The sequence below is a fragment of the Theropithecus gelada genome, chromosome 1, assembly GCF_003255815.1.
Source record: "Theropithecus gelada isolate Dixy chromosome 1, Tgel_1.0, whole genome shotgun sequence".
NCBI lineage: Eukaryota > Metazoa > Chordata > Mammalia > Primates > Cercopithecidae > Theropithecus > Theropithecus gelada.
In genome coordinates, this window is record NC_037668.1 from 13105872 (window position 1) to 13131742 (window position 25871).

General features: G+C 43.4%; 1 protein-coding gene across 1 annotated transcript; it reads right to left on the bottom strand.

Annotated features, from left to right (window-relative positions):
• On the bottom strand, positions 1 to 24490 carry LIX1L (limb and CNS expressed 1 like). Its single transcript, XM_025375784.1, has 6 exons — positions 24089 to 24490; positions 14057 to 14220; positions 8944 to 9084; positions 3830 to 3925; positions 3160 to 3237; positions 1 to 2803 (listed from the first exon to the last, which is right to left on the bottom strand). The coding sequence occupies exons 1-6, from the start codon at positions 24378 to 24380 to the stop codon at positions 2561 to 2563; spliced, it is 1014 nt and encodes a 337-aa protein (XP_025231569.1). The 5' UTR covers positions 24381 to 24490; the 3' UTR covers positions 1 to 2560.
• Between the last annotated feature and the right edge of the window lie 1381 nt (positions 24491 to 25871).

Here is a 25871-nt window from a genome sequence, read left to right on the forward strand (position 1 = left end):
TCACTAGACAAAAATCTATTTTTAATTGTATAAAATTATACATATAAAATACATAGAATGTACTAAGAAGATGAGTAAAATCTTTGACACCAGAAGTGGACAGATCAGGAAACAATTTTTCTCAAGTTATTTGGGATCTTACTGGTTGGTATTTGAGAAACATAATAAATCCAGGAGGTACAAGGACAATTCTTCCCACAACTCACACCCCTTAACCCACACTTCTTCCCAGAGAAGGGAGCACAGGAGAAACAGGAGTGTTGATGAGTGCCAGCTTATAAATATCAATACAAACAGACACACCTGGTATGTCTAGCTGTTTTTGCCTTTACTCCAACCCAACGTGTTTCATGGAATACAAAGATGGGGCTTCTACCCCAGCTCTCTTCTGATTAGTAAGAAAAAAAAAAAAAATGATAGGGCCTGGAGAATTCAAGGAAGCCCGTTTCAAGCACTAATAAAATTGTAGCTGGATTCCTTACCTCTTATCCAACATGATTTCAAAAGCAAGAAAGTTGCCTTTCATCTTGCCCCTACCAAATCCAAAAGAGCAAATTATGGCCTATTTCCTAATCTATTTATTCTTATTGTTGTTGTTACACTTGAACTTTCTGTTTGGAACCTCATCTATTTCTAAAAGGAAAGTCTGTATAACTGTCAAGTGCAAAGTCCAATTGCAGGAATACTAAATGTCCCAAGCTCACTTTAGAAAGTACATGGGACAATAATATAGTATAAAAGAGATCACAGAAACAAGGGGGAAATATATATTAGAGACCTCCAAAAAAATTCTCTGAAAGGAGAATACTTTAGCTGCTGTACTACCGGTTATTTCTCTCTTATGTCACCCAGGAAAGAGGTGGGGGAGAATGGTGTTAAAAATACAAATAGTTTGGGAGGCCGAAGCGGGTGGATCACGAGGTCAGGAGATCGAGACCATCCTGGCTAACACAGTGAAACCCCGTCTCTACTAAAAATACAAAAAATTAGCTGGGCGTGGTGGCAGGTGCCTGTAGTCCCAGCTACTCGGGAGGCTGAGACAGGAGAATGGCGTGAACCTAGGAGGCGGAGGTTGCAGTGAGCCAAGATCACACCACTGCACTCCAGCCTGGGCAACAGAGTGAGACTCCGTCTCAAAAAACACCACCACCACCCACAAATAGGCCAGGCGCAGTGGCTCACGCCTGTAATCCCAGCACTTTGGGAGGCTGAGGCGGGTAGATTACCTGATGTCAGGAGTTCACGAACAGCCTGGCCAACATGGTGAAACCCCGTCTCTACTAAGAATACAGAAATTAGCCAGGCGTGGTGGCGTGTGCCTGTAATCCCAGCTACTGGGGAGGCTGAGGCAAGAGAATCGCTTGAACCCTGGAGGCAGAGGCTGCAGTGAGTCGAGATCGCCCCATTGCACTCCAGCCTGGGCAACAGTGTGAGACTCCATCTCCAAAAACCAAAAAAACCACACACACACAAATAACTGCAGTCTCCCAAGGTGTCAATTAGGAAGTGCTAAAAACTAAAGTCTCATTTAATTTTCCTGATCAACTCATGTTCTAATAATTAATGTGGAAGAAGAGAAAAGAAAGAGAAAACAAATGAGAATCTAAGGTAGTAAACAGCAGCAACTTAGCGGGAATAAGGGGAACATGGTTCTCACTAACCAGATAGGACTGATAATGCTTCCAGAAAATAAAATATTGGGTGAAAGGAAATATGGAAATATGTTTTACCTTCTACTAATAGCTGCAGGCAGGAAGTTCTAAACGCAGGGTTTAACGAAGCTGGGTGAGCAGGGGAGATGTGCAGAGGGAATAGTGAAAGACAATCAGTTTCAACCATAACCCCCATCTACTGTAGAGTATATCCAGAAATCTAGACTACTAGTACGGTATACATATGCCCTAGAAGCAACTTAGGTAGTAAAGTCCCATGAATTGTTTGTAATTTAACTTGTCCCTGGGCAGTTTCTTAGGAGTGGCTTCAAAAGCAAGATCTCTACTTCTTTCAGAATAATAAGGTAGGGAAGGAAGCCTCAAAACAAAGTGGAAATTTGGAGGCAGAGAAGGAATAAGGTAGTGGTGGGCAGGAAAGGGATAGCAAGCAGGTTCAGTTCAAGAACTAAAGGCAAAATCTTCATACTCATACCCTGTTTGAGTCCAAGAAGAAGCAGGAATGAGAGTAAGAGTGGGGCATATAATCCTTATTCAAGCTACTGATATTTGAAAAGAAGGAGACATGAACACTTGAGTTAATCTTTTAGTGCTACTGAAATGACTACACAGTTAATCTGAAAGTTTAAGAGCTAACAAAGCTTCAAAGACAACGTGCTCTTTCTTGTAAAGTGGACTGAAGATGTTTCAAATAAAACTACATCCAAAAACTGGAAGTAAGAAAAGGGATCTCTCAGCAAATAGGAATCTAGGTGTAGAATCTATACACATATATATATATATTTTTAAAGTATAAAATTGAGAAAGTATGTACAAAAAATCATTCTAAATCTTAGACAGGAGACATAAAAAAAGGCTGTGGAAAGGCTGGGGAGTATGTGGGTGGATGCCTAGCAGTTGGAAGAATGCATATTGCCCAACTGCCCAGCAGCCAGCACGAGAATATCTTTCTTCTCCTTGTGGAAGCGCAGCTCCTTGCCTGCCAGTCGGGCTTCATCCAGCTCCCGCTCAGTAGAGGCCAGCTCTCTAGACAGTGCCCCTGGCACACTCTGCTCCCGGCTCACCCAGTCCAAGGCCATTTGGTGGCGAATATCATCATCCAGAGCCCGGTGCGAGTAATGAGCCAACACCTCCTAGTAGGGGAGGGGAATGTGAACAGCATTGAGAAGGTAAAGGTTCATATCATACCACACTGACCCAACTGGGACTAAGAACTCAGTTTTAGAGACCTAACTGAGGTCAGCACCTAAATCCTTCAAGGAGATTCTTAAAGGAAACTTCCTGGTAGGGGAAGCAAGATAGACATAAGAATCACAGCTAATATTTAAATAGGAAAGATTACAGGGATGAAGAGGGTACTTAGGTAAGGCTTTCAATATTCACAACCATAAGTCACAATAGACCTTATTTCTAACATAGTAACCACCTCAAAAGAGTCCGCTGACAGATTGTGCTCCCCTCATTCACCCCCACTCATAAAATCTCTTACCTGCCGAGAGCATTGTCGTTCCCTCATGGCCTTAAGGCTGCCATTCCAGTGTAGCAGTTGAAAAACTGTCATTAGCTCCTGGGGGAAGAATAGGAAGTACCGGGACAGTGATTTTATATTGGGAGGTTACATCAGAATTACATGGGAAACCTTTTACAAAATGGATTTGTAGAAGCAACTTTCATCACTAACTCTGATAGGCCTTTGGGGAAGGAAAATATTTATTTATTTACTTATCTATTTGAGACAGAGTCTTGCTCTGTCACCCAGGCTGGAGTGTAATGGCGCAATCTCAGCTCACTGCAACCTCTGCTTCCTGGGTTCAAGCAATTCTCATGCCTCAGCCTCCCCAGTAGCTGGGATTACAGGCATGTGCCATCATACCCAGCTAATTTTTGTATTTTTAGTAGAAACAGGGCTTTGCCATGTTGGCCAGGCTGGTCTCAAACTCCCAGCCTCAAGTGATCCACCTGCCTCAGCCTCCCAAAGTACTGGGATTACAGGCATGAGCCACCACGCCTGGCCAGGAAGGTATTTATTTTTGAAAAACAGTGTAACAATCTTCTTTCCTTTCCAGTATCAATGAGTTAGGAATTAGTAGGAACCATTATATATTATAGGAGCAGGCTGACCCATGTTATTAGAGCCAGGGAAGTACATGGGAAAGTACCTGGAACTCCAACATTGATTTGCCCTTGTTGGATTCCAGCATGAATCGGAAGGCACCAATCCCTGTATTTGGGTTGTCAGCTTCCTCCCTGTTGCCCTGGTAGTAGAGGAACAGAAAAGACAAATAGATTTTCAACCAGGATTATCATCTCAAGCAGCACTGTCCAGTAGAAATATAATGCAAGCCACATATTTAATTTAAAATTTCCTCTTTGCCACATTAAAGTAAAAATAAAGAGGTAAGTCCAGATGCAGTGGCTCATGCCTGTAATCCCAGCACTGTGAGAGGCCAAGGTGGGTAGATCACTTGAGGTCAGGAGTTTGAGACCAGCCTGGCCAACATGGTGAAACCCTGTCTCTACTAAAAACACAAAAATTAGCCGGGCGTGGTAGTTGGTGACTGTAAATCCCAGCTACTCAGGAGTCTGAGGCAGGAGAATCACTTGAACCTAGGAGGTGGAGATTGCAGAGATCGGGCCACTGCACTCCAGCCTGGACAACAGAGTAAGACTCTGTCTCAAAAAAATAAAGTAAAATTAATTTTAATAATATATCTTATTTAACCCAATATGTTCAAAATAATACTTTTCAACTGTAGTCAGTATAAACATTATTAATAAAATATTTTACATTCTTGTACTGAGTTTCTGAAATGTGGTATAAGTGTGGGAAATTCTGGGTAGCAGTGTGGTCTCCTGGGCACTGACCTATTGTGTCTTCTATTGGTTATGTAACCCTGCAGGGTTAGAATTAAGACACGCTGTCCTGCATTCAAGCCTAGTATGTATAAAAACCACTACAGCACAGAAGTTAAGAGCATGGACTGGAACTCCTACAAATAGTGTGGTCTTGGTAAAGTCATTTAACCTCTCTGTTCTGCAGTTTCCTCTTCTGTAAGATGGGAATAATCATAGACCTACCTTAAATGATTGTTTTGAGAATTAAATAAAATTTTAAATTAAAAATAAAAATTTAATTTTTTTTTTCTTTCAGACGGAGTCTCACTCTGTTGCTCTGTCACCCAGGATGGAGTGCAGTGGTGCAATCTCGGCTCACTGCAACCTCTGCCTACTGGGTTCAAGTGATTCTCCTGCCTCAGCCTGCAGAGTAGCTAGGACTATAGGCATGCGCCACCACACCTGGCTGATTTTTATATTTTTAGTAGAGACGGGGTTTCACCATGTTGGCCAGGCTGGTCTTGAACTCTTGACCTCGGGTGATCCACCAGCCTCCACCTCCCAAAGTGCTGGGATTACAGGCGCGAGTCACCATGCCCGGCCCAGCATTTACACTGTATTAGGTATTATAAGTACTCTAGAGATGATTTAGAGCATTCATTTGGGAGGATGTGCATAGGTTATATGCAAATACTATACTTTTTTTTTTTTTTTTTGAGACTGTGTCTCATTCTGTGTGTCACCCTGGCTGGAGTACAGTGGATGGTCACTGCAGCCTCAACCTCCCCGGGATCAAGTGATCCTCTTGCCTCAGCCTCCCAAGTAGCTGGGATCACAGGCAAGTGCCTCCATACCCAGCTAATTATTTTATTATTTTTTTGTAGAGATGGAGTCTCCTTATGTTGCCCAGGCTGTACTCTGCTATTTTATATGAAGGACTTGAGCATCCTTGGGTTTAGGTGTCCTCGAGAGATCCTGGAACCAATCCCACATAGATCCCAAAGGAAGACTATAGAACCATACTTTTTTTTTTTTTTTTTTTTTTGAGATGAAGTCTCACTCTGTTGCCAAGGCTGGAGTGCAGTGGTGCAATCTCAGTTCACTGCAACCTCTGCCTCCTGGGTTCAAGCGATTTTCCTACCTCAGCCTCCTAAGTAGCTGGGACTACAGGTGTGTACCACCATGCCTGGCTAATTTTTGTATTTTTTAGTAGAGATGGGGTTTTGCCACGTTGGCCAGTCTGGTCTTGAACTCCTGACCTCAGGTGATCTGCTCACCTCAGCCTTCCAAAGTGCTGGGATTACAAGCATGAGCCACTATGCCCAGCTAGGACCCATAATTGCTTTCTTTTTTTTTTTTTTTTTTTGAGACAGGGTCTCACTTTGTCACCCAGGCTGGAGTACAGTAGTACAATCTTGGCTCACTGCAGCCTTGACCTCCTCACTCAAGTGATATTCCTGCCTCAGACCCCCAAGTAGCTGGGACTACAGGCGCGTGCCCCCATACCCAGGTAACTGTGTTTTTTGTAGAGATGGAGTTTTACCATGTTGCCCAGGCTGGTCTCCAACTCCTGAGCTCAAGTGATCTGCCTGCCTCAGCCCCGCAAAGTACTAGGATTACAGGTGTGAGCCACCATACCTGGCCTAGAACCATAATTTCAATAACAGTGAATTTAGTTATTTATTTTTTGAGACAAAATTTTGCTTTTGTCACCCAAGCTGGAGTGCAATAGCACAATCTCGGCTCACTTCAACCTCTGCCTCCTGGTTCAAGTGATTCTCCTCCCTCGGCCTCCCAAATAGCTGGGATTACAGGTGCCCACCACATCCAGCTAATTTTTATATTTTTAGTAGAGGTGGCGTTTCACTGTGTTGGCCAGGCTGGTCTTGAACTCCTGACCTCAGGCAATCCGCTCGCCTCAGCCTCCCAAAGTGCTGGGATTACAGGCATGAGCCACTGCGCCTGGCCAACAATGAATTTAGAGCCTATGATCATATAAATACTGCACATCCCACTTTCTATAATCCACAGTTTCTTTCTTTCTTTTTTTTTTCCTTTTCTTTTCTTTTTTTTTTTTTTTTTGAGACAGAATCTCACTTTGTTGCCCAGGATGGAGTGCAATGGAATGATCTCACTGCACCTCCATCTCCCAGGTTTAAGCGAGTCTCATCCTTCAGCCTCCTGAGTAGCTGGCATTACAGGCGTGTGCCATAATACCCAGCTAATTTTTGCATTTTTTCTTTTTTTTTTTTTTTTTGAGACAGAGTCTCGCTCTGTCACCAGGCTGGAGTGCAATGGTGCGATCTCGGCTCACTACAACCTCTGCCTTCCGGGTTCAAGTGATTTTCCTTCCTCAGCCTCCTGAGCAGCTGGGACTACAGGCGCGCCCGGCTACCACCACACCTGGCTAATTTTTTGCTTGTTTGTTTTTAAGTAGAGACGGGGTTTCACCATGTCAGCCCGATGGTCTCAATCTCTTGACCTCGTGATCTGCCCACCTCAGCCTCCCAATGTGCTGGGATTACAGGCATGAGCCACCGTGCCCAGCCAATTTTTCTATTTTTAGTAGAAAGGGGGTTTTGCCATGTTGGCCAGGCTGGTCTCAAACTCCTGACTTCAAGTGATCTGCTGTCATCTGCCCCACAATGTGCTGGGATTACAAGCGTGAGCCATTGTGCCTGGCCCTGTTTTCTTTTACAATACCATTAGGTGACCTAAAAATAGCAAGTGTACTTTCCAAAAAATTTTAGCTGGGGTCTTTTTTATTTGGTTTGGATTAATATAAAAATGTTTTCGCCGGGCGCGGTGGCTCAAGCCTGTAATCCCAGCACTTTGGGAGGCCGAGACGGGCGGATCACGAGGTCAGGAGATCGAGACCATCCTGGCTGACACGGTGAAACCCCGTCTCTACTAAAAAAGACAGAAAACTAGCCGGGCGAGGTGGCGGGCGCCTGTAGTCCCAGCTGCTCGGGAGGCTGAGGCAGGAGAATGGCGTGAACCCGGGAGGCGGAGCTTGCAGTGAGCTGAGATCTGGCCACTGCACTCCAGCCTGGGCCGCAGAGCGAGACTCCGCCTCAAAAAAAAAAAAAACAAAAACAAAAACAAAAATGTTTTCATTCCCTGCAGATGCTGTTGACTGGGGCAAAGAATAATGGGAGAAAAACAGCTGGATCCTAAATAACAGAGGGAAACCAACTTTCAATTAAGTGTTCAACAACTAATCCACAAAGCAGATAACTGAACTAATTTAGTATATGTAATTACATCTTTTTTATTTTATTTTTATTTTTATTTTTTTGAGACGGAATCTCGCTCTGTCACCCAGGCTGGAGTGCAATGGCATGATCTCAGCTCACTGCAATCTCCGCCTCCCAGGTTCAAGCTTTTCTCCTGCCTCAGGCTCCCAAGTAGCTGGGATTACAGGCGCCCACCACTGCGCCCAGCTAACTTTTGTATTTTTAGTAGAGATGAGGTTTCGCTATTTTAGCCAGGCTGGTTTTGACCTCCTAACCTCAGGTGATCTGCCTGCCTCACCCTCCCAAAGTGCTGGGATTACAGGCATGAGCCACTGCACCCGGCCTGTAATTACATCTTAATTAAATGCAAATAGAACAGATACTTGGTCTGAGTATCAATGAATTTGTGGAGAGGAAGGAAGATAGCAGTGTTAATTTCTAAGATGTAACTAAATTAAGTCAACTCGGGTTCTAATCTTGGCGTGACCACTTACGAGCTATATCATGTTGACACTTCACTTCTGTGTTTTTAGTCTCCTCATCTGTAAAATAGGAGTAATAATAGTACTTATACCTCCTAGGATTGTTGTGATGATCTAATGAGGTAAAATACATATAAATCCCCTAGAACAGTCCCTGCCACAAGGTAAATACTCAATTAGGATTAATTATGGTGATTCTTATCATCATCATTTGAAAGAACAGTTGTAAATAAAGAGAGTAAATAAATTATCCTCCTTGTTCCTAAAATAGATAAAAAGACATTTTATTATAAAAGGGTTATTTATCAATAAGATGAAGTAATGGAGGCAGGAGAAAAGTGACAATAAAAAACAGTCTTATAAAAAAAGAACAGCAGAAACTAAGGTCCTAACCCAAATTAACAAAAGCAAAATTCAAGCTCAATTTTCATTTTGGAATAGCTCTACAATTCCATAAATATGCAATTAAAGGTTTCTAGATACCAAAGAGATAAAATGAAAGAGACAAAACAACCAAAAACACATAAACACAGATATAGAATTAGAGACTGAGACATGTGGAACACATGACACAATAGACTGACAGAGAATAAATCAAAAGAACAGAGAGGTGGACCAGAAAGAAAACAGGAATTCATGCTCTGTTTCACAGTAATTTATGAATTCCCAAGCAGCCGGTTCTCCCATCTCCCACTCTCCTTCCAGCTCCATATAACTTACATTGAAAGATGCCAGGGCCTCAGAGACACTCTTCTCGATGAACTCATCAGTGATTCTTCGGGAAGGATGTTCATTAAACACAGAATTCATTAGCGCAATCTTTGCAGCACTCCTCCGGGCCTCAGCTTTTGTGGGGCAAAACTAGGCAGGGGAGAATGAGTGAGAATATGTGTATTTGTGCATATGAGAGAGAGGAAGGAACAGTGGGAGGGAAACACTTCAGATAGAAAACACTTGGACACTCTTTGGATAAATCAGTTGTGTTCAACACACTCTCCAAGGTTTTTATGGTAAAGTGGTCGGGATGTTTGGAAACGTAATTTTGATTCAACATCCTGAAGTCATTAAGGTACTGGAGAGTGCTGTAGCTCATACCAAACTGAATGCAGAATGAGGAAGGCTGCTTAAGTGAGCATTTAATCACTGGACATGAAAAATACCCCTGTTAAAACTGTCGACAGAATTAATTACTCAAAAGTCAGATTCTGGCCAGCTTAATAGAAATCTGTATCTTGTTCTGTGGACAGGCAAGGTTTTTTGGATTCCTCTAGATAACCCAAGATTAGAACCAAAGCTGTGTCTAGGCTGCTTCTACAGAGAAGGCCACTGGTCTCTATCAGAAGCACCCATCTTGGAATTTTGGACTTCATTTTTAGCTGTGAACAGGCATTTTCTCAATGTAGTGAGCCAAAGAAGCTATCCCTGAGAAGGGTTTAAGTCTGAGGAAGGAATTTGTAGACTTCTTTTCTTCCCCCCAGTGGAAACAAAGAGAAGAGGAGTAATTACGGGAAGGAAAGCTGACTTAAGAAGGAAAAAAATAAAAATTAATTCATGTTTTTATATTGTATCCAACATAGGTATCACAGAACAAGTCTGATCTGCAGAAGTCTCAAAATTATTCAATTTCAGATCTCTAGCCACCATAGTATTCCTTTATAACTCATCTTTATTGGCTATCTCAAAGGCCTCTTTGCCCTATGTCATTTATGAGTAATTAGAGGAAAGGAAGAAAATGATGTTGCAGTTTTTAAAAGTAGACCAAGGCTGGGCTTGGTGGCTCACACTTGTAATCCCAGCACTTTGGGAGTCCAAGGCAGGAGGATGGTTTGAGCCCAGGAATTCAAGACTAACCTAGGCAACATAGCAAGACCCCTGTCTCTACAAAAAAAAAAAAAAAAAATTAGCCAGGCATGGTGACACGTGCCTGTAGTCCCAGCTATTTAGGAGGCTGAGGCAGAAGGATCACTTGAGCCAGGAGTTCCAGGCTGCAATGAGTTATGATCACACCATTACACTCCAGCCTGGGTGACACAGTGGGACTCTGTTTCTAAAAGAAAACTTAAAATAAAAAGTAGAACAGAGGTTGGGCATGGTGGCTCATGCCTGTAATCCCAGCACTTTGGGAGGCCAAGGCGGGAGGATCACTTGAGGCCAGGAGTTTGAGACCAGCCTGGCCAACATAGTGAAACGCTGTCTCTACAAAAAATTTAAAAATGAGCTGGGCATGGCTGTGGTGCACACCTGTGGTCCCAGCTAATCAAGAGGTTGAGGTGGAAGGATCACTTGAGCCCAGGAGTCAAGGCTGCAGTGAGCTATGATTGTGCCACTACACTCCAGCCGGGGCAACAGAGCACAACTCTGTCTTAAAAAAAACAATAAATAATGGGTGCGGTGGCTCACGCCTGTAATCCCAGCACTTTGGGACGCTGAGGTGGGCGGATTACGAGGTCAGGAGTTCAAGACCAGCCTGGCCAAGATGGTGAAACCCCGTCTCTACTAAAAATACAAAAAAAAAAAAAAAAAANTGTAATCTCAGCTACTTGGGAGGCTGAGGCAGAGAATTGCTTGAACCCAGGAGGCAGAGGTTGCAGTGAGCCGAGACCACGTCACTGCACTCCAGCCTGGGTGACAGAGTGAGACTGTCTCAAAAAAAAAAAAAAAAAAAAAAACAATAAATAAGTAGACCAGGATGTGTTTAGTACTTAAACATCCCTACTATCAATAATTCCTAATTTCTATTAACTGACAGGCTCTCTGAGACAGCATATGAAGTTTGGTAAATAAGTCTGAAGTCTTCCCAATGCTTCAATTTGTCTGTTTCTATTTGTCTATTACTAGCCTGCTGGCCTGCTCTATAGTGCTGTTGCTTAAAAAGTCATCTGTGAAGAAAACCAGTGGGAGAAATTTCACCTGCCAAAGTGGATAAAGAGGTATAAACTCAAACCCATCTTGAATTTGAGCAGTTGTGGATTATGCCCTTGCTCAGTATATCAGACTACCAACACCCAGCCCATGTTCTGATCTAGCTTCAGTTATTGCACCCTGCCCCTGGCCGGGTGACTCACACCTGTAATCCCAGCACTTTGGGAGGCTGAGATGAAAGGATTGCTTGAGCTCAGGAGTTTGCGACCAGCCTGGGAAACATGGCAAAACTCCATTTCTACCAAAAATACAAAAACTAGCCAGGCATGGTGGCACATGCCTGCGGTCCCAGCTATTCGGGAGGCTGAGGTGGGAGGATCACTTGAGCCCACGAAGTCAAGGCTGCAGTGAGCCATGATTGTGCCACTGTACTTCAGTCTGGGTGACAGAGAGAGGCCCTGTCTCAAGAAAAAAAAAAAAAAAAAAAGCTGGGCGAGGTGGCTCATACCTGTAATCCCAGCACTTTGGGAGGCTGAGGCAGGCAGATCACCTGAGGTCAGGAGTTCAAGATCAGCCTGGCCAACATGGTGAAATAATACAAAAATACAAAAATTAGCTGGGCGTGGTGGCAGGCGCCTATAATCCCAGCTACTCGGGAGGTGGAGGCAGGGAGAATTGCTTGAACCTGGGAGGTGGAGGTTACAGTGAGCCGAGATCACGCCACTGCACTCCAGCCCAGGTGACACAGCAAGACTCCGTCTCAAAAAAAAAAGTTTAGGTTAAAAGGCCAAGAAAGATAATTCTACCCTTTCCAAAAATAACAGAAATATAATTACTACAATGTTTCAGTTATGGGCATCCATCATAAAATGTTCAAGTCATTCAACAATGTAATGAGGTGGGAAGAAGAAGGAAAGATCAGCCAGGCCCAGTGGCTCACGCCTGTAATTCCAGCACTTTGGGAGGCCGAGGTGGACGGATTGCTTGAGGTCAGGAGTTCGAGACCAGCCTGGCCAACATGGCGAAACCCCGCCTCTACTAAAAATACAAAAAAGTAGTTGGGCGTGGTGGCAGGTGCCTGTACTCCCAGCTACTTGGGAGGCTCAGGCAGGGAGAATCACTTGAACCCGGGAGGCAGAGGTTGCAGTGAGCTGAGATCGGGCTGTTGTACTCCAGCCTGGGCAACAGAGCGAGACTCTATCTCCAAAAAAGAAAAAAAAAGAAGAAGGAAAGATCTTATTCTCTTAGAAGTGAAAGCATAGGCTGGGCGCGGTAGCTCACACCTGTAATCCCAGCACTTTGGGAGGCCAAAGTGGGCGGATCATGAGGTCAGGAGATTGAGACCATCCTGGCTAACATGGTGAAACCCTGTCTCTACTAAAAACACAAAAAAAAAAAAGAAAAAAGAAAAAAATTAGCCAGGCCTGGTGGCACGCACCTGTAGTCCTAGCTACTGGGGAGGCTGAGGCAGGAGAATCACTTGAACCCAGGAGGTGGAGGTTGCAGTGAGCCAGGATCATACCACTGCACTCCAGCCTGGGCAACAGGGTGAGACTCCATCTCAAAAAAACAAGCGGAAGCATAAACATTCGTCATCTTGGGTATATATTTATTTCTCTGAAATGACTGAAGTTCTTTTCACTGCAACCTCTGGCTCCCGAGTTCAAGCAATTCTCCTGCCTCAGCCTCCTAAGTAGCTGGGATTACAGGCATGCGCCATCACGCCCAGCTAATTTTTGCATTTTTAGTAGGGACCGGGTTTCACCATGTTGGTCAGGCCGGTCTCAAACTCCTGACCCCGCGATCTGCCCGCCTCGGCCTCCCAAAGTGCTGGGATTACAGGTGTGAGCCATCGCACCAGGCCTGAAATGACTGCAGTTCTAAGGGAAAAAATTTCATCACCTGATGTGAAATGAAGTTTCCTTAGGACTGCTTTGTTTGAGGCATAAACTAAGCTGCAACGGCACTCATTCATGCAACAGACATATTTGCCTACTATCTGGTAGGCACTAAGATAGGTGGTAAGGATTTAACAAGAAGACAGACACAATCTTTGCCTCTATGGAACATAGTCCACTAGGAGAGACAATTATGATATGTTGTAATAAGTGATATGATAGGGGAAGTTCAAGGTGCTATGCAGACACACAGCAGGGCTTTTAACCTTGTCTAAGGGTTATACAAACCATATGGAAAGCAGAACAAAGGTGTTTATTATTTTCTCTAAATTCCATTTCAGAGTTTTAAACTGACATTTCAGAAGGCTGCCTCCCTGTCTGCAATGTAAAAAATCCATCTTTGATAAGAATATTCATATTAGTCCATAATTTCTCACTACCTCATAATGGCAACCATTCTTTTCATCATCATAGGTATTTCACATAATTGTAGAATGTTAGTAGTAGAAAAGACTTCAGAAATCATCTAACCTATCTCCTTCATGTTATAGATGGGAAAAGTGAGGCCCAGAGATTTGCCCCATTGATATTCAGAGGAATGTGAATTTAGATCTCCTAACTCTTAGATGAGTACTGTTCCCACCATACATAGTCCCTCCGATTTGACCTCTTAGAGAACTCCAACATTGCTTTCTGTAGTAATTGCCTAAGAAAAAGTACTGGAGGCAAGGAATATTGTTCTATATCCTCAATAAGAGATGGAAAATAGTTGGAATGCAATAACTGAAGCCAGATTGGAACATGGGTTGGATGCTGGTAGTCGGATATACTGAGCAAGGGGATATTCATAACTGCTCAAATTCAAAATGGGTTTGAGTTCTTGAAAGGAAAGCATGATACTGAGGTTCTATTATGGTCAAATTGGACTCAGATGCTTGCCAGAATAATTTTCCCAGAATTGCTTTAGGTCCTCAAATATATGATTTCAGGCAGTTTAATGGCCAAAGTGATGGAGAAAGCCGTTACTAACATCTAAGCATTTACCTTTGCTACTGCCACCTCACAACTCTTACCTGGAAACTCCCAAAGCAACTTCCCCCAGGCAGCGTGACATAGCAGACATAAGGAGGGCTGTTGGAGGGAACCATCTCATAAACCACTAGAGCCCCATTCTTTAAGTCAGCACCACGGGACTGCTTCATCTGCCAGAATTCCTGAAGTGCCTCCACCACATTCACTATAAAAGAGAAATAGTTAAGTTCAGCAATGAGAACACCTCCAAGTGGTGCTATACTTCAGTACAGTATCTGTAACCTGTACCTACATTAAGAGTCAGCCCCTTAGCTCCCTACCTATTGCCATTTAAAAGCATTTAAATTAATAAACCTAGACTGTGATTAAGTTAATTTGCCTAGAAAGACCAGCGTATGCCTGCCCTCCTCCACCACTTTTCTGGTTCACATTTTATTTTATTTAAATTTTTTTTTCACTCCCACCTCCAATCTGAATAGTTCACATTTTAACTTAGTCCTAGAATAACTTAAATATTGGAGGCAGAGTTCCCAATGTCAGCAGAGCATTATCACTGCCTGATGAAATACAAGTAGATTACTCCACAATTGTTAGCTGGCCCAGGATGATAATAACCACCACAATAAGTGCTAACATGTATTGAACACATTGTATGTCAGGCATTTCTGTAACTGCTTTACGTGTTTAATCACAGCAACTTTATGAAGCAGATATTTTCACTATCCATATTTTACAGATGAGGGAAATGAGGTATAGAGAGGTTAAATAACTTGCCCAAGGTTATGCCAGGAGAAAGTAGCAGTTTGAGTATTCAAACTCAAGCAGTCTTGGTTCCAATGAGTATTCTTTTATGCAATACTGCTGGCTCAAGGAAATATAGCCCTAATAACCATTCTCGAGCCTGTGCTTCTAGTAAGCACATCCATTGCTAGATTCCTTTTCCAACCCAGAATACTATGTATATACTATGGGTGTGAGAAGCCAGGGCATGGAGGTGGGAGAGAACTCTTTTGAGGCTTTACCTGGGTATAAATGATTTTTGGAGGAACTATATGGTGAGATGCAAAGCAACGAAATGGGAAGCAATTGGAGGACTTTAAAAAGACGCACTCCTCCATGGGCCGGTCTCTTATGCTCCTTCACATCTTGCTAGGTATGGCAAGATTGCAAAACCCTGACTGCTCTTTACTTGGGCTATTTTTCAGGACTGTGCTTGCAGCAAGAAATATTGAGGGATGAGGTACTATCTTCACTCAGATAAAGAACATGCTTGCTTCTGCTTGTTGTAAAATGGTAAGTTCCCCAAGCTGCAGGTTCTGTAAGTGTTCCTCTGTTGTGAAGCAACCCATGGCCTATGCAAGTATCTACCTGAGTCCTCTGCATTGGACTTGGGAGGAGGCAAGGAGAACTAATATAAACATGATGCTCATGCTACTTGCTGTGCTATGAATAATAAATTCCTTTGTCTCTAATCTCAAAGTCTCTTGACTTCTGCCAACATCCATGAAACAGTAAATGGCTAATTTATTAGTTGTAAGTAGGCTAAAATCAAACTCCAGACCTGACATTGTATTCTAGAACACTTCCTCTCATCCCCTACGTTTTCCTTATGTAGCCTACAGTGTAAAGAGGGAAAGAGATATTAACCAGATCTCAAACAAATGTAAAATTGCAGCTGTGATCAAGTTCTATAAAGGAGTGATAGATGTCGGAGTATCTGACCTAGTTAAGAAGGTCAAAGAAAGCTACCCTGAGGAGGCAATATCTAAGTTCAGGTATGACTAGGAATTCACTAGGCAAGAGGAGAGAGGACAGTGTTCTGAGTATAAAGAACAGCATGTTCAAAGGCTCGTGACAGCAGGGAACATGATGAATAAAGGGAATTAAGACCATGTGGCTATGGAAGAGTCAGTGAGGGGAAGTGTAATGCAAGATGAGGATGCAAGAGAAGGCAGGGATCAGACCAAGTAGGGCCTTTTAGGCCATGTTAGAGTATTGGCTTTATCCTAAAGCAACAGGAAGCAATGGGAGGACTTTAAAAAGGAGGGATTCTTTTGAACTCAGCTCCAAGGAAAAATAATTAATTTAAAAAAAAAAAAAAAAAGAGGGATGAGATCAGTTCGCTTTTAGAAAGGATCACATTGACTCTAGGGTTCCAAACATTTCAAATAGTTTTAGCTAAAGCCTCATAATAAAAAATTATCACAGGTGCTCTCCAATATCTTGCAACATATTGACCACTCTCCTTTTTTTTTTTTTTTTTGAGACAGGATCTCACTCTGTTGCCCAGGCTGGAGTGCAGTGGAGCAATCTCAGCTCACTGCAACCTCCACCTCCCAGGCCCAAGCAATCCTCCAACCTTAGCCTCCGAGTAGCTGGGACCACAGGTGTATGTCACCACACCCGGCTAATTTTTGTAATTTTTGTAGAAACAGGGTTTCACTGTATTGCCAAGGCTGGTCTCAAACTCCTGAGCTCAAGCGGCCTCCTAAAGAGCTCCTCCTCCACCTCAGCCTCCCAAAGTGCTGGGATTACAGGCGTGAGCCACCACGCCTGGCCTCTCCTCTCCTACTCTTAATCACAACAAAGGCTCATTCGTTCTTTCATATTTCCTTAGTTCAGATCTGCCAAGAAGACACCAAGATGGGATAGGCAATTCCAAGAGACTTATTGGGGAGGAAGTAGGAGAAGACAGGGAGAGCCTTCTGAGCACAGCAAAGATCTGATGACCGTGGGAGAGAGGCAAAGAAGGAGGTCTAGATATGATAGTCTCAGACTGTAGTACAGTTGTTGTTGTTGTTGTTTTGTTTTTTTTTTTAGACAGAGCCTCACTCTGTCGGCCAGGCTGGAGTGCAGTGATACAATCTCGGCTCACTGCAAGCTCTGCCTCCCGGGTTCACGCCATTCTCCTGCCTCAGTCTCCCAAGTAGCTGGGACTACAGGCGCCCGCCACCACACCCGGCTAATTTTTTGTATTTTTAGTAGAGACGGGGTTTCACCGTGTTAGCCAGGATGGTCTCAATCTCCTGACCTCGTGACCTCGTGATCCACCCGCCTCGGCCTCCCAAAGTGCTGGGATTACAGGCGTGAGTTACTGCACCCGGCTATAGTACAGTTTTAAGAAAGATTTGGCTAAGCCAGTGAGAAGTCCTCATCGCAAAAGAATCCCATATCTCACCAGGATCTGCCTGTGTCAACACCCCTGATGTGCTCGGTCATTGGTTGGGAGCAGCCTACAGGAAGCGTGGTTCCTTCAAATGTGGTTATAGATGCAAATGTGCAACTTTGGGGTGCAAATGTGATTATGGATGACCCAGGGTGGGCAGTGGCTGAGGCTGTTAGTTATGCTCCCTGCAGCAGGCAATCTGAACTGCACATTTTCATGGCTGTCATACACACATTAGCTAAAGTTTGAGCATTTAATAGGTACATGGCATTATTCTAAGCACTGGGCATGAAAAGAATAACACACAGTTCCTGCAAGCAAAGAATTTATTTTATATTTGAGTTGGAGTCTCACTCTGTTGCCCAGGCTGGAGTGCAGTGGTGCGATCTCGGCTCACTGCAACCTCTACCTCCCAGATTCCAGCAATTCTTCTGTCTCAGCCTCTTGAGTAGCTGGGATTACAGGCACATGCCGCCATGCCTGGCTAATTTTCGTATTTTTAGTACAGACAGGGTTTCACCATATTGGTCAGGCTGGTCTCAAACCTTAGGTGATACACCTGCCTCGGCCTCCCAAAGTGCCGGGATTACAGGCGTGAGCCACTGCGCCCAGCAAGCGAGGAATTTAAAATCAGTGGCCAATAATAAATTGTCTCGCCTGCTCTGTGACTGAAACAAACACCCATGTACTAGCCTGAGTTTGAGAAGCAGCATAAACTCTTTTTAATAACCTACATTTAACTGACTTTTAAGAATGCTCATTCTTCTATTAAAAGACAGCATGAGGGCACGTCATTAGGACCTCCTGAGGCTCTGTCATGGGCAAAAAAAATTAAAATTAAAATTAAAAATTAAAAAAAAGATCCAGCATGAAAAGAAAACTCTCTTTCCCTCCATTGGTTTTGGCAGGGCTCTTCAAAGGTCAATACTGACCAGAAAGCTCAGCCATCTTTGTTCTCTCCATGAGATCTTTTCAGCTCCAGTTCCCTCTTTGAGACAGTTTAGCACAATGCACTGGGTGACAGCTCTCCTGACATGCACACAACAGGGAGAATACTAGAATAAAGAGGAAGAGGAGGAGACCACTATAATTGGGAAGGTCCTATTAAAAAGCATACGTTCAGTCTCTATCCAGTTAAACATTTCTTCGTACAGACCAGAGAACCATTTTTTAATGATTACTCAAAGCCAAGGGGCATGGGGAGTCTTGATTTTACAAATGTGAGTATGAAATGATAATTGGGCAAAGTGGTCAAGAAAAAAGCAACTAATTGTGATCCGCATTTGAAAATGCTTCTAGACTTATTCATGTTTAGAACTGGAAGGAACTTTAGAGATCATCTAGTCCAACACTGGCTAAGAAAGAACAGAAGACTTGTTTGAGGTCACACGGCTATGGCAGAGTTGGGGCATAAATCTAGATTTCCGGGGGCCAATATTCTTTCCAATTTGGGAATCTTAACTCAGGCTCCAAGGTCCAGTCCATAGCTGAGCTTCATGGAGGTTCACAAGCTTCCTAAAGTAAAATTATGTGTGTCTCTGTGTGCATATGAGTATCTGTGCATGTGTATGTGTGGAGCACTCACATTTTTTATCATATTTTCAGTGAGGAACCATGGATATAATGGTTTACATAAAGATGGCTAAAGAACAGTAAGGTGGGAGGGTAGGAGTAACAGATATACACCTCTGACAATTGTTTTCTCAAAGTCCCTCACAAGAAAGACCAAGATAGGAATATTTCAGTGCTTATACCCTGTTGTTGAATAACAAAAAAGAGAATAATTTAGTTTTTGCCTTTAGGAGATAAAATATACGAACGTCTAAGTGGACAGGATGGGAATGAGAGGTAGTGATCATTTTCAGCCAAAATAAAAACTTTTTTGTTGTTGTTGTTTTTGTTTTTGAGATAAAGTCTTGCTCTGTCGCCCAGGCTGGAGTGCAGTAGCATGATCGTGGCTCACAGCAACCTCCACCTCCAAGGTTCAAGCAATTCTCCTGGCTCAGCCTCCCAAGTAGCTGGGATTACAGGTACACGCCACCACACCCAGCTAATTTTTGTATTTTTAGTAGAGACGGGGTTTTGCCATGTTGGCCAGGCTGGTCTTGAACTCCTGACTTCAGATGATCCTCCCACCTCGGCCTCCCAAAGTGCTAGGATTACAGTGTGAGCTACTGCACCTAACCTAAAACATTTTTTTTTTTTTTGAGGCAAAGTCTCACTCTATCACTGAGGCTAGAATTCAGTGGCACAATCACACCTCACTGCAGCCTTGACTTCCTAGGTTCAAGTGATCCTCCCACCTCAGCTCCCTGAGTGGCTGGGACTACAAGATGCATGCCACCATGCCTGGATAATTTTTAAAAATTTTTGTAGAGATAGTATCTCACTATGTTGCCCAGGCTGGTCTCAAACTCTAAGGTTCAAGCAATCCTCCTGAGTTGGCCTCAAAATGTTGGGATTACAGGCATGAGCCATTGTGCCTGGCCAGGATAAAAATATTAAAACAATATATGAAACTACAGTAAAAATTTTATATCATAAGGATAAATACAACCTTGCCAGGAAGGTAATTAACAAAAATAAAAGAAAAAATAATAATAAATACAACTTTGTGGTGGGGAAGCAGGAATAAAGAGATAATGAAATTAAGAGGTGAGTAAAAAGAGTCTCCTTGATCATATAGGATGGCGAGAATAGACTGACCCTATTCACATTATTATGGAAGATAGGGAAGGTGGTTAACAATATTTCATCTATTTCCTATTTCAATGTTTAGAAGGTACATCTGCCTCTAAATAGCCTACAGTGCACAGTCTCTTTGGAAGGAGAGACTGCAAAGTAACAGTGACTTTGGGAGAGGACTCTGGTAGACTGAATGATGCCACCTTCCAAAATGTCCATGTCCTAATCCTTGGAACCTGTGAATGTCACTTTATCTGGCAAAGACTTTGCAGATGGGTTTAAATGATTTGAGATGGGGAAATTACCTAGATTATATAGGTGGGCCCTAAGTGCATTCACAAGTGTCCTTATAAGAGGGAGGCAGGATGGGCACATTGACTCATGCCTATAATTCCAGCACTTTGGGAGGCCAAAGCAGGATGATCACTTGAGGCCAGGAGTTCAAGACCAGCCTGGGCAACATCGTGGGATCTTGTTTCTACAAAAAATTTTTTTAAATCAGCCAGTTGTGGTGACATGCACCTGTAGTCCTAGCTACTTGGGAGGCTGAGGCAGGTGGGAGGATCACTGGAGCCCAGCAGTTCCAGGCTGCAGTGAGCTATGATTGCACCACTGCAGTCCAGCCTAGGCAACACAGCGAGATCCCATCTCTTAAAAAAAAAAAAAAAAAAAAAAAAGGAGGCATATTTGATGAAGAGGAGGAGTCACAGAGGTAGAGATTATAGTGATACAGCAATAAACCAAGTAATAAACCAATGTCAGCAGCCACCAGAAGCTGGAAGAGGCAAAGAATGAATTCTCCCCTAGAGCTTTTGGAGGGAACACGGCCCTGCCAACACCTTGATTTTGGCCCAGTAATACTGATTTTGGACTTCTGGCCTCCAGAACTATGAGAGAACAAATTTCTGTTGGTTTAAGCCACTAAAGTTGTGATAATTTGTTACAGCAGCCACAGGAAACTAATATAGGGACTAATCCAGCATTTCTAAAAATTGGAAATATTCGGCCCAACCCATTTAACTCCAGTCTTACAGAAAAGAAGCTGTCTGTGATTCTGAGGAAAAGGAACAACTAAATAGAAAACACTACACAAGATTCATTTGTTCAACTTAGTGAAATAGCAGGGCAAAATCTCCAATCATGCAGCCATATTGTAACATAAAAGGATAGCAATACTTCCAAAACAACAGGTTTGAAGAGGGAAATGTAGCAGTTACAGAGCAAGGCAAGTGAGTTACTCGATCCTGCCTGTTTAGAGATTGCCAGATGTCAAACATGAGAAAGAGACTATATGCCATAGAAAAAAGGGGGCAAAGGAAATGGCAATGCAGAACAATACGTATCATTTGCAGTTTCCAAAGCATTTCCAAATGCACAATAATAGCAACCACACTAAGTACCATGTGCTGCATGCTTTATATTCGTTGTCTCATTTAATCCACACAAAACTATCAGGATAAGTATTATAATACCCATTTTACAAAAAGTGAGCAAGTTAAGGAACAGGCCAGAAGTGGCAGAACCAGAATTTAGAAACAATGTTTGGCTCCAAAGTCAACCCTCTTTGTATTGGGCTGGCCTGCTTTATTACACCATTAATCTTTATACATGCTCTGTAGTATGAACTGTGAGCTCCATCAAGATAGGGACTAAATATCTGCCTTGTCCACCACTGCATCTGGTGATCAATAAATATTTGTTAAATGAATGAAGAGAACAGATGAGGCATAGAGAGATTAAGCAACTTCTCCAAGATCATACAGCCAACTTTTTAACAGGGCTAGGTCCTCTGATTACAAATCCCGTGCACTACAAACTTATCAAGATCCTACAGAATACTGAGCTATGTGTGTATCTTGGGTAAGTGGGTGAGGGAGGCAGATAAAGGACAGGAAAGTTTTTAAAAATACATACATACATACATACATACTGATATTCCACATGAGTGAAGGTAGATCTAAAGACTGGCTGGAAAAGGTGAATTTGGAGCATTCAGGAAGAAGATGAAGGATGTTAATTGAAGATGATGCGGTAAAGCATTGCTGGATGAGGGAATGAATTGTCTAGGCAGAGGCTAAAGTAAATTGTATTCAGGGGAATACATCCATTCCCCCAAATACTATGCCATCAGTCACAAGGGTATGTGAGTACATGCCAGTGGCAGCTTTGTCTAAGAATTGAAGCAGAATAAGTGATTCCATGTGGTAAAGGACTTCTGAGCCAAATGGGCAGAGATTCTGCTTGCCTGAAGCTGAACTATCTGCCAGATTCTCCTAAAGTACTGGCTGGACACCCAGACTGGAAATGAGAAACTCAAGAATAATGAGAAAGACTGCGATGGGAGGTGGGGAGATAGGAAAGAAAATCACCACAGAGTCTGAAGCCTGACTAATTGCCCTTTGTCAGCACAATCCCCTTGTTCCCTCATCCTTGCTAAGGAAATGAAAGTTTTTACAGGATGCCCAGTTTAGGAGCCAAAGCAGAGGCTCTCCAGGTAACACAGACAAGAAAAAGGGTGTACTCCTCTACAATTTTAATAAATGCCTATAAGTTTCCAAGAGGAAGGCTTCAGATTTAGTGTGACCACTCTAGGCTACTCCTGTGCCCAGAGGCAAAGACCTTCCCTTGATCTTGACTTAGAGACTTGAAGCAGCAGGATAGTAGCTAATAGCAGTTCCATCACATAGCCTTGTTAAATCTTGGGATTACATTGGAAAAATAATATGTCCTTATGAGTTTCGGATTCATCCATTTGTATCCCCAGCACCTAGCAGAGTTCCTGTCTTATAACAGGAGTTCAAATTGTATGAAGAACAAAGGGAAATGGAAGATAAATGAATCATAGGCACATATAGCAAAATGGCTCTAAAAATCTCTTTTCACAGGAATTTTTGGGTTTACATTATCAGGATTTAAGAGTGGGAAAAAGTGAAGCATGTTCTACTTGAGGAACTATGAACCAACGCATTTGAGATAATAATCATTTTTAGGTTACATGTCATTTGCAATGTCTCAGTTAATCCATATTGTAATCCTTGAAGAAACTGAAGCTCAGTGAGATTAAGTCCCTTTCCCAAAGATTTGGCTGGTAAGTGACAAAGATCTCCAAACCCTGTGTGTGCTCTTTTCACTAAACTTTCTTAAAAAAAGAAAATCTACAGAAAAGCCCTGTAACTTTTCTCTGCATTATTGTTAAACCAGAAAGTTAAAAATATAGTCACTTCCAGGTCAAGCAGGACCTGGCCAAGGAGACAGAAGGGATGTCTTGTAAATTCCAGGCTTAAATTCTGTATTCCACACCCTTCACTATATATTCCTTATTACTTACACTATAAATCTGGAACTCAAATTCAGATAGGAAGCTACACTAGTTAAACAAAAACAACAAAGAAAACCCTCACATCCCTCTTTAAATAAATTAGACATCTTTAAGACGAAGTTTTCTAACTGAAATAGAGTTTCTAACCTGGCTCATTTCCACAGAATTTAACATTGAAAGAGCCAAGGCCTGGGATTTATCCTCAGTTCCTGGGCAAGGGCCAGGAAAACAGAGCCAGACAGAAAGGCTGGAGCTGTGAGTCTCCATACTAAACAAGATACCAAAGTAAGGTGCTAAGCCACAGGAAGCTGGTGTGAGCTCAGTGGTACAGGTCCGGATTTAAACGCACAATTACTATAAGTGACTTGTGAAGGCACTACCTAGTTCCCCAGTAAATCTGAAGTTGCACTGAAATTTCAGAGTGAAGGTAAGTAAAGAATTTAAAAGTCAAGGTTAAGGAGCTGGAGCAAATTAACAGGGGAGTCCAGAATTGCAGCGATCACAGAGGAAAGATTGAGAGGGTGTGGATGAGAAATTGGATCTGAAATAAAAGACAGGATCTCACACAATGGGGACTGGTTCTCAAAGGCAGAGAGATATTAAGGTATTAAACTGGAGGAGGAATTCCATTTCTAAAGGAGAAAAGCTTAGGAAGAAAAGAGGATTGTATCTGAAAAAGGGTCCCTGGAGAATATATTAATAACTCAGTAAAGGGAAGGAGAGGTAGGAGGCTTAAACGTGTGTATGAGTGTGTGCGTCTGTGCGTATGCGTAGCCCAGAAGGAAACTCCCCAAAAGGAAATGCAAGTGAGGGCTCCACGCCAGGAAAAGCGATCCGGAGGACTGTGGGAGCAAGGCTCCCTTTCAGAGGGTGTCTCACAGGAGGCCAGACCCGCAGACTCACCTCGGCCATAGCCCTGCGTGTGCTTGGCGAAGCTCCTCACTACGGCCTCCACGGCCTCTCGCAGCACTGCCGGGCTGCCGGCGGCGCCGGGGGGCAGGGGCAGTCCTGGGGCCCCAGACATGAGCAGCGGCGGCGGGGGCGGTGCGGGAGGCGGCGGGGCAGGCGGGGGGCCCGCAGGGGGTGTGGCGGCTGCAGCCGCAGCCCCAGTCACTCCGGGCCGCAGTGCTCGGAGAGTGCCCCTCCCGCTGGTGCCCACACCAGGCTGCAGCCGCTGCGCTCGCATCGTCTCCATCCCGGCCGCCAATGGAGTAGCGCCCCGGAGCCTGCCAGCCTGCCGAGCTAACGGTCCCAACCACCCCAGTCAGCTAGCGCCTGGGGACTGAGGGCGGCGCCAGGGCCGAACCTTCAGTCAAGTGGGGGCGGGGACGAGCTAGGTCCCATGCCAATCACCAGTGACGGGGCGGGAGCTAGAGGGCTACTACTCCGCCATAGGCAAATTGTTGAGGAGGGTGGAGATTCTGAGAACCAATTGCAAAGAGAAAAAGCGCATCCTCTGAAAGGCAGACGCGTAGCTTGGGCGCGTCTTTGGGAGTCCTGTGGCAAGCACTAGAAAGCGGGCCAGAATCCTGGGGCGGGGCTTGAAGAAAAAAATGGGCCTAGATTCAAGACTGGGGAGAATTGCAGACAGAGTAGAGATCATTTTGTCCTACCATTTCATTTTACAGATTGTAGGTGAGGAAATTGTGGCTCAGAGAAGTAATTTGACTTGTCCAACATCACATGCAATTGGTGGTGGAGCTAAGGCAAGAAAGATACTGACATTTAATGAACATAAACTATGCAATGTACTGTAATGCATGTCTTCTTTACAATCACAATCACTAGATTTTATTATTTTAGGGATAAGGAAACAGATGCTGAGGGAGGCTAAATTGCCCAAAATTACATAGCTAAGAGATGGCAAAGTGGAATTCAGAGTTTAAGCATAGGTGTTCTGATTCCCAATATTTTTTATCTTTTTACTATGCCACATTGTTGGGTAAATTTCTGATTTCACTTATTCTAAGTAGGGGAAGGGAATAAGAGAGAGTGGGATGGGCAAGTCTTTTTGCCTTCCATTAGAGTGAGAAAGAGTTAGGATACATGCAGAAAATTAGAAAACTGAGAAGTCCAGTTGGGGGAATTAAGAAAATTACCCTTGTTGGTATAACATGTCAGACTTGGTTCCTCTGATTACTTTGCACACACACACACACACTTGCACACATGCACACACACACACACTCTACATACCCTTTATCATGTGGTCACTGGGCCATTTTTACTTAGGTGAGATTATATTAACTGCTTCCCGCCATCTCTCCTACAATGGCTCAGAAATCAAAGATGGGGAAATAGAGGCCAGAAGTAGAAGAAAATAGAAGAAACACACTTGGTGAAATGAAAATTAGACCCTGACTAAAAACTGTGAGTGGTCAAGAAATAGGAAGTTTGAAAAAGAGACAGTTAATCTACTGGGATATATCTGCTGATGATGGAGGGAGGAACTCTTTGTAGGAATCTTTATTCAAGGTTGGACATAGAGGAAACTGGAGGAAATGAAATCCTGTCGAATGCCTTAAAACCTTTAGGACACAGGACACTTGCCTTTTCTCTATAGAAAAGTTGGTTTCTTGGAAAGAAGGTGGCTGGAACGGCTAAGTATCCCTTGGATAATTATAGCTGTAAGTTAGTATTACCCTCCCTCCCCATTCCTCATTCCCCATACCCACACCTCCAGGCA

Bases quoted from the DNA above. Each gene is read 5' to 3' on its own strand.
- LIX1L (XM_025375784.1), bottom strand. From the start codon at position 24,380: ATGGAGACGATGCGAGCGCAGCGGCTGCAGCCTGGTGTGGGCACCAGC. The intron at 9,085-14,056 runs GTAAGAGTTGTG...TCCCCTGCCTAG, and splicing joins GTTGCTTTGGGAGTTTCCAG to TTTTGCCCCACAAAAGCTGA. The intron at 3,926-8,943 runs GTAAGTTATATG...CTCTACTACCAG, and splicing joins AGGCCCTGGCATCTTTCAAT to GGCAACAGGGAGGAAGCTGA.